This window comes from Molossus molossus, unplaced genomic scaffold (genome assembly GCF_014108415.1).
Source record: "Molossus molossus isolate mMolMol1 unplaced genomic scaffold, mMolMol1.p scaffold_m16_p_4, whole genome shotgun sequence".
In the NCBI taxonomy this organism is placed as follows: Eukaryota; Metazoa; Chordata; class Mammalia; order Chiroptera; family Molossidae; genus Molossus; species Molossus molossus.
In genome coordinates this window covers 48,887,477-48,907,959 of record NW_023425377.1, presented here as the reverse complement: position 1 = coordinate 48,907,959, position 20,483 = coordinate 48,887,477, and the positions used below count along the sequence as shown (strand labels likewise).

Here is a 20,483-nt window from a genome sequence, read left to right as displayed (position 1 = left end):
ACAATAGAAAGAAGCAGGCAAAACTCCAGCTTCCATATCTGTCCATAAACTTCATTTTTTGTTGTGTTCTTCTCATAAAGAGCACAGGCCTTAATAAAAGATACGCACCAGCCCTGGCCAGTTTGGCTCAGCGGTGTCGGCCCTCAGACCCAAGAGTCACGGGTTCATTTCCAGTCAAGGGCATGTACTTTGGTTGCGGTTGGGTCCCCAGCCCTGGTCCAGGTCCTGCTGGAGGCAACCAATTGATGTGTCTCTCTCAGATCAGTGTTTCTCTCTCTCTCCCTTTCACTCTATCTAAAAATGGAAAAATATCCTGGGATAAGGATTTAAAAATAAAAAAGATAAGCATCCCTGAGCTTGTTTTCTAAGACATTCTCTTCATTTATTCGAAGCCATTTTTAACCTGGAAGTTCCCAACAGGCTGGACGAGTATCCTTGGTTCATTGAAGTGGCCCCAGATCCAGCCCTGGCACAGGGCAGGATGGGAGCTTCTCTGTGGTGTGTTGGCCCCATCTGGGGTTGAGGTCCTGGGGCAGGCTGAGGGCCAGCAGCCAAAGTAGGACCGCGTGGCCCACCTGGATAGGAGAGCAGGAAACCCGGCCAGGCTGCCACTGCAAGAAGCGCCGAACTCAGGATAGCCCCCCACCAGCAGGAGCAAACACAAGCCACAGGCTTAGGGCACAGGACAGACTTTTCTTCCCAGTTTCACCTTAGTTCTCCCCAAACGAAAACATACGTAGGATTGCCTGGGTCCCACCAGGTCTCTGGGGAGGAACAACCCGGTCGCGCAGCCGCAGAGTGGAGCGCTGAGGCCTCCCGCTCCCAAACGTCACAGGTACCCCCGCCTCTTCCAGGGTGGGGCGGGGCGCGAGAGGCTTTGTTACGCAAGCGCGTTTGCGCGGCGAAGGTGGAGCTAAAGTCCAGCCGGGGGATTTAGGGAGACGGTGCTGCCGCCATTTTGTGGGGTTTTTGTTGCAGGGTCTTGAGGCAGAAGGCGGCAGTTTGGCTTCATTTCTCGGCCAGAGAGCTTTTTGCTTTTACAGAGGTAAGGTTTCGGGTGGGGTGTGCGGGGCTGGGCGGCTTTCCATTCTTTTTAGGTCTCGAAGTCGGGTCTTCGAAACGACCTCGTTGGGGCGTCGGCGACTGGGCTTCCTTCGGGACACGGCTCCGCTGGTTGGGTTTAAAATCTAAGGGTGCGCAGATGTTCATGGTCGAGTCAAAGTCTTGGGACGGGGAGACCGCGGTTCTGCCGCCGAGTGTTCCCTGAGGGCCCAGCAGCCCGCATCGCGGCTCCGGAGGCTCCGGCTCCCCCCGCCCCGCCCCGCCCGCGAGAGAGATCCTTGGGAAGCAGCCTTTCGGGTTTGTGTTGTCCAAGACCAAGTCCTTCCTTGGATGCCTGGCCTCGGCCGATGGTAGCATTTGTGGTGGAGAGGGATTCCTGGCTCAGACATGAGTTCCTATCTTGGTTGTGTGCCCAAGGCCCTGGCCAGGTGCGCTGGCGTGGGACTGGGCGTCCGAGGAACTGCGAGTCGCTGTACCGGTACAGGCTCGTGGTCGGAAGAGGTCGAGACAGACGGAGAGGTTTGTGTGCCTCGCGCGGCACTGTGTTCTCCCTGAGTGGAAGCACGCCGTTGTGCCTCAGATCTTTATTTCTGACACTGCATTGTATTTTCTCCTTGATTAGCCTTGATATGCTTATCTGTTTTTTAGGAAATAGCCCTCCAAATCGACTGAGCCAGCCGTCTGTCTTGAAAACTGCCCTCCTATTTTGTGTTTCATACACGCACACCGACAGGGTTCTTTCTTGTTGAGTTCAGTCCTCCTGGAGCCATCTAATCATAGCTTTAATCTTTTTAGATAGTTTAAATCCATATACAGAACATAAGATTATTGGGTATCGTAGGGTATTAAAGGTCAGTAAAGAATCAGATTTCTAATACAGATATAATATACATATGGGTCCTTTGTGTTTGATGGGTTATTTTTTTAAGGTATCTTGTGATTTTAGCACTTAGGATTCTTTATTGATTAGAGGTAGTTTGATAATTCCAGGTAGTTTTTCTTTTTTGTATACTCAAAGGAACCTTACCCATAGAATGTGAGTCCAGGATTCTTCTCTTCAGCTCCTGAGAAAATATTTCGGGGGGCAGGGGGTACTTCCTAACAACTGAATTAAATTTAAAGTATTGAACTTGATTAGAGAAATGAAAATCTTTGGCTCTCCTAAGATGTTTATTTGAATGTTAATATTTGCATATTGATAACTGGTTATTTGAAAAGCCTACCTTATTAGAGGTGAGCTGGTTGTGGCAGACTAATTGAAGAAAAAAATTGAAGCAGACATAAGTTTTGCAACAACTGCATAATAGTACACGGACGGTCACAATAATAACTCTCAGTCATCAGATTTTGTAATTTGCTTGATGTTATTTAAGAGGCTTAACCAAGTTGTTTTAAAGTTTCTAATGTGGTTAAAATACAATTTTAGTAATTGAATGGTTAAAATATTTAGAGACAGGAACTTGTGATAAAGAAGCTTCTTGATGGCTCTATACTTTTTAGCAGAGTCATCTATATTTAGTGTCCCTATGTGTTTATCTGACTTCAGCTATCTGTATTGCAGTATTTTGCGAAAGCTGCATTACACTAGTAATAGTAGTTCCCTTGTGATTAGTTCACATTTTAAAGTTGGCCTGTTTAAAAGAAGTTATATCAATAACTTAATTAGCAGGTCAGTAATTACCATAAAAAGAAGATAATGAGCCCTGGCCGGTTTGGCTCAGTGGTTGGAGCGTCGGCCTGCTGTCTAGAGACCTGGGTTTGGTTCCCACTAAGGGTATGTACCTCCGTTGCAGTTTGTCCCCGGCCCTGGTTGGGTCGTGCGGGTGTCAGCCACTCGATGTGTCCCTTTCACGTCGATGTTTCTCTCTCTCTCTCCATCTCTCTCCCTCTCACTCTATCTGAACAAAAAATGGAAAAAAATGTCCTTGGGTGAGGATAAAAAAAAAAAAGTAATCATACAAGTAAATTAAAACCAAAAAAAGTTATTAATTTCTGGCTAGATATTATTGAAGGCTCTAAGACTGAACCTTGGCTCTTTATATTTCGTAAATGCTATTTAGCAAGTATTAGTTGATGACAGTCACCAAGCTGAGACTTTTTATCTGGAAGAATTGAAAGAAAAAATATTCGTCTCACAGAGTAATTCATTGTTTAGTCCTAGATTTGTATGCATGCCACTTAAAATCATCTGACATGTCAGAGGAATAATGCCCCATGCCTTAGGAAACTGCCTACAAAAGATTTTAGAACCTGTATGACCCCGTGTTCTGGGTGTTTATATTTAAATATTAGTATGTACTATTTTATTTGCTAAACATAACCATCTATAACCCCCACAAATCATTTTTTGTTTTCATTAATAGATGCGGCATTCCAAAAGAACTCACTGCCCTCATTGGGATGGTAGAGAAAGCTGGGACCGTGAAAGCTACAGTGAAAGCCACAAACGGAAGAGGAGATCCCACAGTAGTACACGAGAGAACAGGCATTGTAAACCACATCACCAATTTAAAGAATCTGATTGGTAAATTGAACTAGCAGCATTTTAACACTAACAGTTTTAGTGAATTATTATTAAATTATGTAGTTTTTATCTTTCAAATTATTTTATAATTCAGTCAATAAATATTCAGAAATTATTGAATGCCTATTATAGGCTAGACACGATATAAATGCTGAGGCTACAGCTCTAAGTAAAACAGAATTCCTATCCTTATATCTTTGTATAACTCTCTGGGAATGGTGAGAACAGTTAAGTCCAGGCTGCCAATAACATATGGAGGTAAGACAAAAAGTTAATAACGGTGATAGAACCTTAAACTTGTTTATAGGAGGGAGATATGTAGGTTAGGGTGCTCCTTTAGTGTTCCATGAGTGAAAGATATTGAGGGGCAGGGAGAATATAACCCCTCAAGAAAAAAAACAGCATGTACTATTTGGATATGTTAAAGTGCCCTGGGGATTTGTCACTTAGACTATGTTCTACAGATTGTTTTTTTAGATAAGGCCAGTGGATGTGTTTGAGATTTTTAGAAATGTGGGTATTTTAAAATCCATTTCTTTGTATAGGTAGTAGCCAGTAATTTAGGAAAGGGCCTCAATAAAAGTTTCCAATAGTGTGTTTTGTTGTATTGTATTTTTACTGGTGTAAAATGTGGCGGTGATATATTCATATAGAATTAAAGGAATTTTAAAGTTCCTATATGTTTAAAGAAAGACTAGGTGAGTAGAGTTTCTATCATCCTGTCTTCCATTAATTTTCTTTTCTCACTTGTTTTGTTGGTTCTATGTTTTCTCCTTGTTTTGTGCAGATGTTCCATTGGGACTGTTTACAAGATTGCTTTCTAAATTAGCCAACTGGGGTTACTTTAAAAAACAGTATGTAATCTTTTTCCTTCTCTGTCCTAAAACAGACTTGTTCTGTAGAACAGCGAGCTTCTTGGCAGTCAGTGCAGATTGATCATTCTTTATCACACACTATTACACTGTTATTTGGGAGCAAGAGGGTGGGTTTATGATGGGATTTCAATGACCTGTGCTAATTAAAAACATCTGTACCCTGTTATTAATGAAATACAAAATACTCTGTGAGGCTTAACATCGTAATAAAATTACAGTAATTGGGTTCACTCTGCATTGTATATGTAGAAGGGAAGTGATTTCAGTGATAAACAGTTCATTCATGTTTATAATGAACTGCATAAACATGATACTAAGTCCAGTTAACTACCAGGCCAATAGCTTCTTTGACGTTGGCACCAGAGATGTCTGGTGGTAATTGCTGTCCATAATCTGGAATATTCTAATGGTCTTTTTGAAGATTAAAAACTTCAAAAGAGTTGTTTCTATAAAATCTTTTTAAAATGCAGAAAAGTATAAAGAAGGTAACTTTGGTAGGATGTTAGTCTCTCATTGTTTGGATATAAATTGTTGCTAATTACTTGTTCTTAAATACCTATATACAAATCTTTGTCTCTGATTTTTTTCTGAAAATAGATACTAAGAAGGGGACATTTTCACTTTAAAGGGTATAAACTCTTACTTCATATTAACATCTTTTTCTAGAAGGATTGCACCAACTTATACTCCTACAACATGCTCCTTTCCCTCACCACACTTGGCTATTTTGAAATGCCAAAAGTGGAGTTCTGTTTGAATGTTTTCATTTCTAGTGAATTTATCCACTATCATATTTATTGACCATTTGAACATTATTTTTTTGTTCTTAGCCTACTTTTTCTATTAAAGTGTATTTTTATTATTGATTTATGAACACTTGTTGTGTATCAATTTTACCTTTTTTATAAATTGCAAAGGGTCTTTTCTTTTTAATTTGTCCTTTGATGGTAGCCTGTGAATTGATATCCCTTCCTACAGGTTTTAATCTATTATGCACAGTGTATTAGGAAGACTGATGTTGCTATAAACACCACCTTTATATATTGTGGTAAAAATCCTTGAATGTCTTCCTAACATAGAGTATCAATGATTCTCAAACTTTAGTGTGAATAAAATCACCTTGGAGGTATGTCTAAAATGCATGTTACAAGATTTAGACTGCGTCTGACCTGGGGCCCAATGATTTTCATTTTTAAGAATTCCGTATTTTGATATTGCTGATAAACCGATCACCCTTTGAGAAACACTATTTTAAAAGTCCTTAGTTGGCATGCAAGATATTAGATGGTCTGTTTCCAGTTTGTTTATTTGCCTCCGTTTCCCTATGAAAATTGCTCTTACTAGAATTGTCTACTTACTGTTTCCTGAGTAATGCTAAGACAAACCCATCTCTAAGCCATGGTGGCTAAAAGTGTTCTATGAATGTAAAATGGTAATATGCCATTCTTTTCCCTTGACATTTCTACTTTCCACTTTGTCCAAACCCTGGCTTTCCTTTAAGATGTAACTTCTTTCTCATGAAGTCTTCCCTGACCATTTTCAGAAGTTGGGGTGCTTTCCCTTCTATGATCCTCAGCACTCTCATGCAGCCTTTCAGCATTTCCTGCATTGTTGAGCTTTATTTTATGTGAGTAATCTCAAGTTGTTCATTATTTGTTGGCAGGGCTTTTGCCATATATGTGTATATTATACAAGACCTGTGTGCAAATAAAACTGAATGTTCATAGCCTCATTAGTCTTGACTATTTTGAAGGACTACAGTGAAAAATTCACTGGACATTTAGTGAATATTTTTAGAAATTAAATCTTTTCATCCTGTTCACTCTGTCCATAGCCTTTATAATTATATGTACTTTGTTTATATAATCTCTAAACCTTGGTTGTTACAGATTGAAGAGGTCCTCATTTAAATATATCCTCATGGTATTACTTCACCTCATGTTTGTTTTTCTGTACATTGTTTATGGAAAATAATGCAGCTCTAATTTCATGCATTATTCCAATTAAAGATTATTAGTGTTTTTTTTTTCTGGTAGAAAGATTTTGGACTTTTATGGGAAGGGTACCTTTAAGAGTATGGTAAATTCTAGTTTGGTCTCTCTCTGACAGGTTCAAGCCAATCAGATCCCTGACCTAGACCTGCAGTCTTACTCTAATGCCCTGAGTTGTTTCTCCAATTGATAGAACTTAAGACTGACACTGGGGAAAGGGGAAAAGGGGGTTCTGCATCTCCACAGCCTGTATTTGATGCCAGTTCTGTTGAATAGCAGTTTTAGAGATGCTTCTCTTTATTTCTGCCTAACCCAGCCCCCTGAGAAAAGAATGACAGCGTATTCTGTGGGAAAGAGAGGGGTTGGTGAGGGCGATCTAGTCAACATCTGTCACTCCATTGCTTGTCAGGATTATTTTAGCTGATTTGTCTGACTGGGCAGGTGTCCCCTCTCTCCCTCAGTGCTCCATGTGCATCCCTCTTGAAGCTTCGCACTCTGTTGAAGAGGACACTCAACCCAGGTAGAGAGGGGGGCCGGGAAACTGGGCCAATTGAATCTATGTCCTTTTCTATCCATCTTATCAAGACTACTTAACTGGGATACATTGACTTCCTGAGGTCCATGATCTCTTAAATTCCTTACCAAGTTTTGTTTATGCATTGCTGCATTTCTTGGTGAAATAGGGCCCATATCTTTCATCAGATTTTCAAAGGGATCTGTAGATTCAGAAGTTAACCACTGTGGCACTAAATAATGCTGTTTTCTATGTAGAATTCTTGTGTATTTTGTAACAAGCAGGCATAACAGGATATTAGAAATGCAAAAGGAGTAGGGTGGTGGGTCTCTTGTAATCCTAAGCAAGCAATTACAAGATTCCAATCTCATTTGAGGGGGGTATACTTTAGTTGTCTTTGGCTTATGAAGCAACCTTCAAAGGCTATTTTTGTCTATTTTTTCAAAGGAATAACAGGAAGCTAGAAATACAAAGAGGAGAGGACATGGAATAGGTGATGTGTTTAATACAATTGGTCTATGTAATCAGTTAGAACATGCTCTACAACCCTTGCAAGTCATTTTCCTTCTAGGGATCTTAATCGTTTGTAAAATGAAAGGGCTGCAATATATTTAAGATTCCTTCTAGATCTAATACACCACCTTTTATGAAAGAATTCTCTCTGTGTGCCAGAGAGATTTAAAAAATCATATTCAAAGAGAAAGGAATCCTGTTTTGCCTGCCTCTAATTGTGTTTGGCTCTGTGATGAAAAAAAGCTTAGTTGCAGATGGCATGTCATAAAACTGATGCACTTTTGTGAATTTTTGGTTTTAACTTTCTCCAGAAGGCAAGGGGACACTTATCCAGTAAACATTAAACATAATAGATTGATTTGGCTCAAGCTCTGTCCTTGATGTGAGGTGCCTAACAGCAGTCTGTATGATAAATATGAACCCATTTGCTTATTGGTTAAAGTAAACTTACTAAGTTTTCTGATAAATATAAATTGTAATTCATCAATTTGAATTATTTTCTTTTATTGAGATAGCTGTTTAAACCAGGAATTCTTGAGAAAATGTTTTGTTTGAACCACATTACTCTAGAATGAAAAGAATAACGAAATCGTTTAATGTATTTGCAGTCATTATTTAGAAGCAAGGTCCTTGAATGAGAGAGATTATCGGGACAGGAGATACGTTGATGAATATAGAAATGACTACTGCGAAAGATACGTTCCTAGGCATTATCACAGAGATGTTGAAAGCAATTACCGAAACCACTGCAGTAAATCTTCAGTCCAAAGCAGGAGAAGCAGTCCTAAAAGGAAGCATAATAGACACTGTTCAAGTCATCAGTCACATTCGGTATGAGTGATTTTGTTTTTATTTGGGGTGGATACTTATTTGTGTGTAAAGCTCTTAATGGGCCAGTCAAGTTTGGGAAATTTATATAATACTGGTTTATATTGTGTTTATATCTCTTGAATCCTTAAAAGAAATTTCCAAATTCTCATAGCTAATCTGTATTTATTAGCTAGTCCTCATTTGTCCATATTTACTCATTTCCCATAGACTACATCATGGGTTTTTTGATTTTAATATTAAAAATATTCTGTTTTTATGTTTTATAATACCGTATGAAATAATGAACCCCCATCTTTCATTTTGAACATATTTTTACTCTAAAAGAGACCCTTTTTCTGATACTTGGAAGCAAATAGAGAAAGTTGCACAGGTGGATACTTAAATACCCTGTGTCTAGTGTAGTCCCATAGCACACTGCATTATTGTCTGCAATTAGTTCCATTGAAGTTCTGAAGATGGGTGCTGAGTGGGAAATATATTTTTAAAAACCTAACCTGCCCCCCTTTTTTTAAACTCAGACCTGTTTGATCAGTAAACTTTGAAATGCTATTTTCCTCCCCAAGTTTTCTTCAGTAAAACTAGCTTTGATTAAATTGAGCATTGAAATTAACCAGCCATTATTTTTCCCTTTTATTTTAATCATGTGTATTTTAATATATTGCTAAATAAACAGTTTCAACTTATCTTGGACATTTTTTTTTGACAAACTAGACATCTCAACTCAGCATATGCTATTTTACAGCAAGAGATTAATAGAACATGACAGTACATTCTTTAATTTCAGACTTCAATTAAATCAGTATTTTAAACAGACAATTGTGTTGTTTTTTTTTCTATTGTCACTTTAAGTATCTTATCTGAAAATCTGTTCCTTGCCATGTTTTTCTTCTGTAACATAAACTGTGCCCTGTGAATTTCTGGGGACTGAATTTGAAATTGCTCCTGCCAACTGTTCGTGGCCTGGTGCTTATCTGAATGCCTGAATATCTCCCCGCTGAATGAATTGCGTATTCTGCCCTGAATTCACTCTGATATATTGATTGGCTGGACGATCTTGGTGCTGCCCACTTGCCGTTCCAGAAGAGCCACCGAAGGAAAAGATCCAGGAGTATAGAGGATGATGAGGAGGGTCACCTGATCTGTCAAAGTGGAGACGTTCTAAGAGCAAGATGTATAGAATATTTTTCAACACTTTTTAAACTTTGCAGACAGAATAATCTTTTTAAGAATAGTTTGTCAGCGGGGGGCTAAGGAACTCTTCGTGGCTTTTTTTTGTTTTGTTTTTTTTGTGGGTTTTGTTTTTTTGTATTTCTTCTTTTCTGTAGAATTTAAATATTTCTACTCTAAAGTTCCAACATAATCAGTGGAATTTGAGATTAGATCAAGAAAGATATAGCTCTATCTAATTGTCTTTGTAGCAGCTGAAAAGAATAATTTGAGTGCTGAAACCTTAGTTATGCTTTGATAAAGAATCTTTTGGAAATATTCCACGCTTAAGCATTCATTATTTGAGTAACTAGATAATTAGTGTTCAGGTGCTTACACCTTTTTCTCCCCTCTCACTTTAGATGAAATCGTGGACACTTTGGGTGAAGGGGCCTTTGGCAAAGTTGTAGAATGCATTGATCATGGCATGTAAGTTTTTTTTTCTCTCTTGAACATTCTGATACTTTTAGTGAGGAAGGATCCATAATGATGAAGTGATATTTTAAGTGGTAGTCATGTTTTTTTCAGAGGTATAAATATTCAAAATTTCTTGAACTGTGTGCATGATTTACTTATTGTGAATATGGATTTTCATACAAAAGCTTACACATTCTATCAGATGGAGTTTATTGAAATTTTTTTCAGTCTTCACCAGAGGATATTTTTCCATTCATCTTCAGATAGAGTGGGAGGGAGGGGGAGAGAAACACATCAATTGGATGTCTCCCGGATGACCCTGACTAGTGCCAGCGACTAAACCACAACCGAAGTACGTGCTGTTGCAAACCTGAGGCTCTTTGGTGTGCAGGCCCACACTCAAACCGCTGAGCCAAACCAGCCAGTGCAAGTTTATTGAAATTAAAGTAGGTGTTCAGTTGAAGAGAGTCCTAGAACTTAGGCACTTAGCCTTGTGTAAGAAATTCAGAGCGCTTTGCTTTACTTTTGAATTACAGAGATAATAAAGCATGTCTAATCTTGCTTCAAAAACCTTTATTCCCAAAGGATAATATTTTCATGTTAGAGTTAACTTCTTAAACTATAAAGGAACTATATTGCTTAAACCCTACAGAATGTGATGTGACCCTCTCTGCCTCATTTTAACATTTTCCTTCCAAGACCTCTGTGGTTGCAAACATTTTTGTAAGTGGACCTTTTAAGACAATTTAGTGAAACTGCATGTTTATAAATTGACTCCTAAAATTTTTCATTATAAAATAGTTGGGGAGGGTATAATTTGCAGCCCACTGTAAGCTGTAATATTTAAAAACAACAATTTTAAAAAACACCTTTAGATGTCTTTGAGGGAATCTAAATGCTATAACAACTTGATAACTACCACCATCCATGAACACACTCTTTAGTACCTGGAAATGTTTTATCCTTAACCTATTTTCCTTCCGTTTTACACACAGAACATTATTCTAATTCTTTTATTAATTGTGATTCTCTGCAACAAAAATCTGAACATAAATTGAAATTTTAAAATATTTGGAAATATTTTCAGACTTATAGGAAAGTTGATTAAATAATTCAAAGCATTTTCACATATGCTTCACCCATAGTCTACAAATGTTATTTTACAGTATTTCCTTTCTTATTTATATATATTGGGTATATTTTCAAATTTTGCCTTCTGATCTACAGACCTTACTCAGATTTTACCAATTTTTCTATTAATGTCCTTTTAAAATTTGAGATTCCAAGATGTATTTAATCAATATAATCCAGTGAGCAGTGTTTAATCAATCAGGTCCAAATCAAGTACAAATTTTGACTTAAGACCTAAAACATAAAATTTAATTGCAGATGTGCCTGGCCGGTGTGGCTCAGTGGAGTAAATGTCTTCCCATGGACTGAGAGGTCCAGTTTGATTCCTGGTCAGGGCACATGCCAGGGTTGCGGGCTCGATCCCCAGTGGGGGGAATGCAGGAGACAGCCCATTAATGTTTCTGTCTCTCCCTTCCTCTCTCTAAAAGAAACCAATAAAACCATATTTAAAAAATTTAATTGTATTGGGGTGGTTAGGGCTTTTAAAAAATGAGTGTATGTATCTATAGAGAAATGTCTTAGTGTTTTAGCATAAAGTGTTTTCATTTTCTGTTGTTATAGCTATGAGCACTGAGAAAACTTGGTCATGTAATTAAATAGATGTTGACTGGAAGGAGTTTTGTCACAGCTATTTTATAAGTTCTTTTAAGTTGAGATATATACCAAACAAAGATACTATCAATATAATTTTTAATTACTTATCAGCCCACAACTTCATCGGGGCTTTGTTGAAAGCAATGAATTGGAAACCACTGGACTTGGGAAAAGGTTTTTGTACCTAGCCACTAGAAATGTTTGCCTCAAAGGTTTTGTTTTGTTTTGTTTTTGCTTTTTTCTTTTGTTTTTGTTTTTTTTTTTTTTTTTATCCTCACCCGAGGACATTTTTGCATTTTTTGTTCAGATAGAGCAGGGGGGAGAGAGAGAAAGAAACATTGACGTGAAAGGTACACATCGAGTGGCTGCCACCTGCACAACCCAACCAGGGCCAGGGACAAACTGCAACTGAGGTACATGCCCTTAGTGGGAACTGAACCCAGGTCTCTCTGGACCACAAGCCGATGCTCCAACCACTAAGCCAAACCGGCCAGGGCTCAAAGGTTTTTTTTATAATCTAGGGCACATATGTTGATCTAATTAGGGGCACATGGGGTTTTCCTTTCTCTTGCAAACTGATGGAGCCATAGTGAAAAAAGAGGCTTGAATTCTTGCTCATCTCTGGATGAACAGATTTAGAAAAGAGGACAAAAAAAGTTGAAGATTTGGAAATCCATTTCCTCACATCACTCCTAGCTCTCTACTTAGGAAGTGTGACAGTGCCCCAGTCTGAAGCTCACTGCTCTATGCTATAGCTAATTCTGCCTGTTTGTACCAATGAATGTGCTAAACATATTCTTGACTTCATGATTTATTGATGGTCTCTCTTTTGCCCAAATGTTCTCTTTTCCTCCCAATTCTGACAAACTGATAGTTGTCTTTCAGGGCTCTGGTGTGTGTCACCTCTTTGAAGATGTCTGAGCTCCCTCTTCTACTCCATAGTACCTTATACCAAGCACTTCTAACCTTATAAGTTGTTCACATGTCTTTTTTCATTGGACTATTAGTTACATAGCCCTGTCTTTTCATCTCTAACATCTATGCACTATCTGGCACAAAGCGGGTCTCACCTGGTGAATGAGCAAATGCTTTCAGCAGTAGCATATTCTATTTGAGGTTTATATTTATTTTTTCTTAACTTGTGTAAATCTAGGTAAATTTAAAATTCTGGAATCACATTAAAAGTCTTAAATACCAAGGAAATAATTACTCCAATAAAGTGTATTTTGTCAAAATGTTTTGAAAAGATGTTATATGGAATCTGGTATAGCATTATAGAAAAATAGCATGGAGTAATTGATACTTAATAAGATTATGCTTTAGAGGCTACATGTTTTATCCTGCTTCTGTACATTTACCACTTTCATCTTACTTTTGTTTTTAAGGGATGGTATACATGTAGCAGTGAAAATTGTAAAAAATGTAGGTCGATACCGTGAAGCAGCTCGTTCAGAAATCCAAGTATTGGAGCATTTAAATACTACTGATCCCAATAGTGTCTTGTAAGTATGAGTTTGAACTGTGATCCATCATGTTATATGAAATAATCAGACTTCTGTGAACTAAATTATTTTTATTTTGATCTGTTTTAGCCGATGTGTCCAAATGCTGGAATGGTTTGATCATCATGGTCATGTTTGTATTGTATTTGAATTGCTGGGACTTAGTACCTATGATTTCATTAAAGAAAATAGCTTTCTACCATTTCAAATTGACCACATCAGGCAGATGGCATATCAGATCTGCCAGTCAATAAATTGTAAGTATACTTGATAAATCTTTACATATCAGAATTTTAGTTATTGTTATACAAGCCATATATCAAAACAGTCACTAAAAATGCATATAATAAAGATGAAACCCCTCTTGACCCCTAAATCTACTATTAATTCTTCCTTTCCCATAGTACAGATTAAAATTTGGAAGTAAATCTAATAATGTGTTTTTGTTCTCTTGTAGTTTTGCATCATAATAAGTTAACTCATACAGATCTGAAGCCTGAAAATATTTTGTTTGTGAAGTCTGACTATGTAGTCAAATATAATTCTAAAATGGTAAGTTAAAACTTGCTTTAATTTTGGTGATGCTTTAAAATTAATTTAGCTTGTTGATCATTGGATGACGAATTTCATTTTTGAGGCTTATTTTATCCTGATATTAAACCCAAAGACAATAATCTTTCTTTGCCTTTCTCATGGGGCTATGTTGACAATCCATAAAGAAAATTGATGTGCAAGCCTTTTGAATAGTGCTATAAAAAATTTCATATCTTCATTAATCTTCATATTTATCAACTGTCTTTAGAAACGTGATGAACGCACACTGAAAAACACAGATATCAAAGTTGTTGACTTTGGAAGCGCAACGTACGATGATGAACATCATAGTACTTTGGTATCTACACGGCATTACAGAGCTCCAGAGGTCATTTTAGGTTAGTAGACACCAGATTTTCTTATGCCGTAATTGAAGGGCTTTTTGTTCTTTGCAGCTTTCGGAGGGTGTGATTTTCCTAGCAGTGTACAGAAAATGCTGTTTTGCTATTTTCATAAAAAGAGTCTGGAAATTTTATAAATATTTTTTTCTTCACTGGGAAAAATATACTATCTGTAAAGACACTTCAGGTGGTTGTTGGTTATTAACAAGTTAATTCTACAAGAAGATGAAGAATAGGCTCTGTTGACTAAGTACATCACAACAATGTGATTTTGAAGTGATGGTGGGTATCTATTTTTCTCTCATCACCGAAGCATGGTGCTGGTAAAGTACTAATATGGTTAGTAGACATCTAAATAGGGTGGATGGAGGTCAAGAGGAAAAGAAAGAAGGGCTAGTCTAAAAGGACTTCTCTGAAAACCCTTGACATGATAGCTGAAAAAGAAAATTAGTTAAAGTGCAGTTTTAAAACGACAGGAAACTCAGTAAGGGAGCGTGCGTCAAAATTTAAAAGAGACCAGGTTGTGTTAATAGAGCTAGGAAGTCGGGGTGGGTTTGGGGCCTTGGAGACCATGGGAAAAGTTCAGATGAAGGTGCTGTGGGGAGATAGTTAAACAGAAGAAGCTTATTACTTGGCCAAAGTAAGGTACACCTAGGATTGGATATTATACATTTTTATGGAATTAGTTTCCAGTTTTTATCTTATTTTGGTCCAACAGGACTTGTTAGATCAGAATAGGAGTGTGAAAGCAAACTAATGATTTCTATCTACATATAGAGGATTGGTAAAGGAGTAAGGAAGTCGAGAATATTATGCAGTGCTGGCCAGTAGAACTTCCCACAGTGATGGAAATGTTTGATGCCTGCACTATCCAGTATGGTAACCATTAGCCACATGTGGGCTTCTGTGGACTTGCACTGTGGCTAATGTGACTGAGGAATGGAATTTTTAATTTTATTTTAAAAACTTAGATTTAAATGGCCACATGTAGCTAGTAGCTACCATATTGGACAGCACAGGTTTGGAGCTTACCTTTGAAATGGTTAATAGGATTTCTGTTTAGTATGGTGTGAAAGGAGCTGCTGTGCTACAATAATTTACATAGAATATCATGGTTGAGCTCTGGCCAGTGTGGTTCAGTGGTTAGAGTGTTGGCCCTTGGATCCAAGTATCTCGGATTCAATTGCTTAGTCAGTCAAGGGCATGTTACCCAGGTGCAGGTTCAGTCCCGGGCCCCAGTCCGATTGTGCATGAGGCAACCAATCAATGTGTCTCTTTCACATCAATTTCTTTCTCTCTTCTTTTCTTCCCCCTCCCCGCCACCACTCCCTCTTCTACTCTGTTTCAAAAAAAAAAAAAAACGGTGGAAAAATCCTGGGGTGAGGATTGACAAAAAAAATAATATTTCTTACTAAAATGTTTGTTTTTTATTTTAAATAGCTTTAGGTTGGTCTCAGCCTTGTGATGTTTGGAGCATAGGTTGCATTCTTATTGAATATTACCTTGGTTTCACAGTCTTTCAGGTAGGTATTTAATAAATATTTAGTTACATTTTAAAAGCATGTAAAATTTGTTTTTCATATTGAAAAGTTTCCATAGTGTCATTCTTAAGGTTAAAACTTACATATGCAAAATGGTTGTCCTTCTCTAAAACCATAGTTGAGTCAAATACTACTCTTAGTGAATGGTCAGAGTTCATTTTACATGTGATTGGACTTTTTTTAACACTTGTTCACATTGTCTCATCTTTTATTACAGAATTTCTTCATAAATTTATATTAGTGTTACTATGACCAGTTTTAATTCAGTTCTGGTTATAGTGACTTATCTGTATGGCCATAAACAAGTCACTTTTTAATATAAAAGAATTCAGAAGTAATAGGTTGTGTGTTATTCTAAGTATTAAGCATCTTTGACACTCTAGGCTTTATAATGATGAAAAGACAGCATCTATTCAAGGAAATCATGCAAAAGATAGATAAGGGAAAACTTACAGTATAACGTGGTATTTGCTATAATGGGGCGATGTAGAAAGTAGAGTGGGACCCAGGAAAGGTGAACAGTTAAATTTTCTTAGAGAAGGCATCACTAAAGAAATAGGTAGTTTAAGCCAGTGCTAGAAGAGTGAGTAGGAGTTGGTCAGAAAACTAGAGTGTGATGGCCATGCCAGGAGAATAAATAATACCTTAATGAATACAGGTGTAAAGGAACATATTCTCAGGGAAGAGTAAATGGTAGTCAGTCTTGCATAAATGGGAAAATGGTGGCAGTAGACAAGGACTGGTTGATTTATAATGAACTTGTTCTCCATAAAAAGATACTTGTTTATCTTAGAAGTTAGTGGTTTTCAAACATAGACTAGTCCAAAATGAAAATGGTTGTGTTGGGTTGCCATTCTGTCCTTTGGAGACTATCCCTCCTGGGCTTTTTTGGTAGTAATGTGTTTCTTTTATGGAAACCTTACTTAGGTCTGCATTTTTGCCCTCATCATTTTACTTACCATCTTTAATCTAAAGGTCTTGAAAACCAGGTGGTACAAACTGTTGAAGAACTTTAAGTATGGTTGTGATGTGATGTGATCAGGGTGATGTTCTGTTTTGTGGTTGTGGGGTGGGGTTCAGGAGATTCTGGCTCAGAATGTCAAGGTTGATTTGAAGTTATGGCAATACAGGGTGAGAGGCAGCTATGATGAGTTTAGACTCAGGTGGCTATTGCAGAGTGTATGTGTTCACTGCCTCTGCTTGTCTAATCTGCAGAGATCCTGTTAAAAGTACTCTTGAGTTTATAGATAAGTTGGATATTTAGAATCATGGTTATCAGTCAGTTCAAGGAGGTAGTGTGGTTTTATGGTAATAAACTGTAGGGTCAAGGAAAGGTTAAGCAGAATACATGCTTTCTTCATAATGAGTTTGTGATTATAGATCACCAAGGTCCTAAGTAAAGTGCAGATTATTAACATTGGTTTGAGATAAGGTTTATATTTGGATTTCACCCTCTAAAATAGTCTTTGTGGAGCTACTAGTATATTTATTCCTGTCTTGAATTAAGTGCTTAATGTTTTTAAAGCAATACGTGAGGCACAACAGTTGATAGATTTATAAAGGCATTATACACAGCCTCTGTTTTCCAGAACAAGGGTTGGCAAACTATATCCTGCCTGATGCCTGCTTTACAAAATGAAAAAGAATATGCAACAAAGACCTATTGTGACCAGCCACACCTAAAATATTTACTATCTGACTCATTACAGGAAAAATTTGCCAATTTCTGCTCTAGAAACATCCCATTTTAGCTATGGAACATTTTTGTCTGTTCTACTTTAGCAAGAGCTCTGTTACTGTATAGTTTAAGACTACGAGTTTTGACTTGGGTTCTTAGCTCATCTTTCCTTTTACGAGCTCTGTGACTTTGAGCTAGTATCTTCAGCTCTTTGAAATTCATGTTGCTGTGTACCTAGCTCAAAATTGTGAGAATTACTGGGACTGTATTTTTATTGTCTGAGATTAGTGAGTGTTAATATGTTACTATTCGCCCTGGCCAGTTTTGCTCAGCGGTTAGAGCGTCAGCCTGTGGACCAGAGAGTCCTGGGTTCGGTTCCTGCTAAGAGCGTATACCTCGGTTGCAGTTTGTCCCTGGCCCTGGGTGGGTGGCAACCAGTCAATGTGTCTCTCTTGCATCAACGTTTCTCTCTCATCCCCCCCCTTTCTCCCTCCCATTCTGTCTGAAGATAAATCCAAAAATGTCCTCGGGTGAGGATAAAAAAATACATATGTTGCTATTCATTGGATAATAGTGGTTAATTTTGGTTAAGTGACTGCTTAATGAGGACACCATGTTTCTGGTAATCTTCCCAGTCATTCCTCAGTTAAACAATGAAAGATATACAAAAACTGTTGAGTTTTACATTAAACAAATTATGCATCTCTGCAATACAGAGCCTTACTGGTTCATTTCAGAAAGACTATATTATTGGGTTTGCCCCAAATAATAGTTTATTCAGTATTGTTTCATATTTGAAGTAGAATGTAATGTAAATTGTGTAAACTGTCTAATCTAGTCCTTTTATGTCAGTTCTATTTTCTTATGGTTTTCTTTATTGTGTATGTAAAGAAATGAAAAATGTTAGAATTTTTTTCCCTACGTTTTTTCAGACTCATGATAGTAAAGAACACCTGGCAATGATGGAACGAATATTAGGACCCATACCAACACACATGATTCAGAAAACAAGGTATGCTCTAAGATTAAAGCCCTTTGTTGAGTGCACAGTAGCCTGTATTCCAACTACAGAAAACTCAACTTTGTGGTTGTTGCTTGTTCCAAGGATTGCATATTTTGTATTTTTTCATAAAGTTTTTAAAAAGTAATGATAATATTTACCTGTGATCTAGTAAACAAAGTGGTTTTTACAGTGAGGTTAACCTTTGTATAATTGTTTTTCTAAGTTTATATAAAAATAATGCATAGAGTGGTAAAGAGAGCTTGATTTAAAGCCATAGTCAAACACAGCTGCACATCAGAAGTCATCCAGGGAGTTGTTTAAAGATGTCCAGCCCCATTTCAAATCTAGGAAAAACAGAATTTACAGAAATGGATTCAGGGGCTTCTGTTTTTAAAGCTGGCTTTGTTCTCTGTATACTAGATGAAGGAAGATATTCTATAAGCTGTCTGATATATAATTATTGCTAAGTTGTTGTGTGTTTTTTTTTAATGTATACATAGAGATGCTTATACTTTCATCTGTCCTGGTGGAAGCAGGGTAAACATGTGGATCTTTTGTTATTTTCACTAATCCAGACTTCTTTTTCCTGTTAGAAAACGCAAGTATTTTCACCATAACCAGCTAGATTGGGATGAACATAGTTCTGCTGGTAGATATGTTAGGAGACGCTGCAAACCATTAAAGGTAAAAGAAAAAAGTTTTAAAGTTTTAAAAAATGTTTCAAATGCTTTTAAATATCTTTCTAAAATAAATATTTCTACTCCCCACCCCCTAGGAATTCATGCTTTGTCATGATGAAGAGCACGAGAAACTGTTCGACCTGGTTCGAAGAATGTTAGAATATGATCCAATGAAAAGAATTACCTTAGATGAAGCATTGCAACATCCTTTTTTTGACTTATTAAAAAAGAAATGAAATGGAAATCAGTGGTCTTACTGTATACTTTTCTAGAAGAGATTACTTAAGACTGTGTCAGTCAAGTCTAAACATTCTAATATTTTTGTAAACATTAAATTATTTTGTACAGTTAAGTGTAAATACTGTATATTTTGTATCAATAGCATAATGATCTTGTTAAGCAAGTATGGTCTTGATAATAAATGAAATATAAAAGTTAGTTTTCCTTTTTGAGATTAACATTTTTAAAGACCTTTGGAATATATTTTGTGTTCAGTGATAAATGTGATTGTTCTTGTTGACTCTTTAAAGTGATTTTTTTTTTTTTTTTTTTTTTTTAGTGAAAGGAAATCTTGACTATTTTATTCTTAAATTTGGGACTTTAAAAGTATTTTCTGTAATTGTTGAACAAGTAAGTATTAATTATTCTATGTAGGCAGGTATTGGAAATCAGAACCCATAGGAAATGTTTATTCTTGGCATTTTATTGTAAGTATTGTGTTCTATCTCCTCAGGAGATGCCAGTAGTAATAAATAGCAATCATGGAAAGGCATCCATTGTGTTCATCATGACAGGTTTTTAATAAAACCACATACACACTTCCTTTAAGATTAACTAGAAAATCAGCTTGGAAAGTCCTATTTTCCAGTAGCTGTTTAGTGAGTCACAAACAGATATAGGAATTCTGATAACAGGGGTTCTAGTTTTTAATGCCAGTTCTTGTGAGGAGTCTTGAAAATGTCTTATACATCTGTTTTTTTTATCAAATGAAGTAAATACTTAAACCTCAGCCTATGAGAATTAAGGTTATTTAGCCATTTATATTTGTATTAATCTTTACTAGAGAGAAGGAGTGATTTGATAGGGAAACATTTGGGGAAGAAACTTGCAGAAATTTCCAGACTGATTAGTTAACATGACGAACTTCTTATTTCATTATAGGTATTTTTTTCTTACTGTTACCTGTTTTCCCATTAAAACTACATGGTAAATGGTATTTAGTAAAACAAAAACTATTGATACTAATCAGTGTGCCAATTAGAAATATTTTTTGTTGTAGAATTTATAATTGATTATTGAGATACAGGTGGTTTTTTGTTAAAAGTATCCTCATTTTGTAAGTGCATTACACCAAGATTTGAGTTTTATCTGTATATTTTAAACATAAAATGTATGGAATTTTCTTTTATGACAAATATTGAAACCAGGCTGGGTTTCTTACATTATTCACAGGTGGCATTTGCCTATATATAGTAAGGCTATGTTC

The 20,483-nt window shown here is 36.8% G+C and overlaps 1 protein-coding gene across 9 annotated transcripts; it reads left to right on the top strand.

The window, feature by feature from the left end:
- Nucleotides 1–924: 924 nt before the first annotated feature.
- On the top strand, nt 925–19,580 carry CLK4 (CDC like kinase 4). 9 transcript variants are annotated; one of them, XM_036239800.1, is made up of 16 exons: nt 3,476–3,586; nt 4,374–4,440; nt 5,059–5,090; nt 6,005–6,088; nt 6,914–6,972; nt 8,088–8,310; nt 9,391–9,481; nt 9,879–9,945; nt 13,044–13,160; nt 13,251–13,417; nt 13,618–13,712; nt 13,963–14,092; nt 15,536–15,618; nt 18,247–18,326; nt 18,911–19,001; nt 19,093–19,429. In XM_036239800.1, exons 5-16 carry the CDS (start codon nt 6,920–6,922, stop codon nt 19,231–19,233), a joined length of 1,338 nt encoding a protein of 445 aa, XP_036095693.1. In that variant the 5' UTR covers nt 3,476–3,586; nt 4,374–4,440; nt 5,059–5,090; nt 6,005–6,088; nt 6,914–6,919; the 3' UTR covers nt 19,234–19,429. The 9 variants fall into 9 exon arrangements, with proteins under 9 accessions (XP_036095690.1, XP_036095699.1, XP_036095698.1 ...); XM_036239799.1 differs by lacking the exon at nt 5,059–5,090; XM_036239804.1 differs by lacking the exons at nt 5,059–5,090; nt 6,005–6,088.
- Nucleotides 19,581–20,483: the final 903 nt, after the last annotated feature.

What these genes read in the sequence shown, in the direction of transcription:
- CLK4 (XM_036239797.1), top strand. Translation starts at nt 3,426, where the DNA reads ATGCGGCATTCCAAAAGAACTCACTGCCCTCATTGGGATGGTAGAGAA. An exon ending in CAATTTAAAGAATCTGATTG is followed by an intron (nt 3,587 to 8,087) that starts GTAAATTGAACT and finishes ATGTATTTGCAG; the next exon opens with TCATTATTTAGAAGCAAGGT. An exon ending in AGCTCCAGAGGTCATTTTAG is followed by an intron (nt 14,093 to 15,535) that starts GTTAGTAGACAC and finishes TATTTTAAATAG; the next exon opens with CTTTAGGTTGGTCTCAGCCT.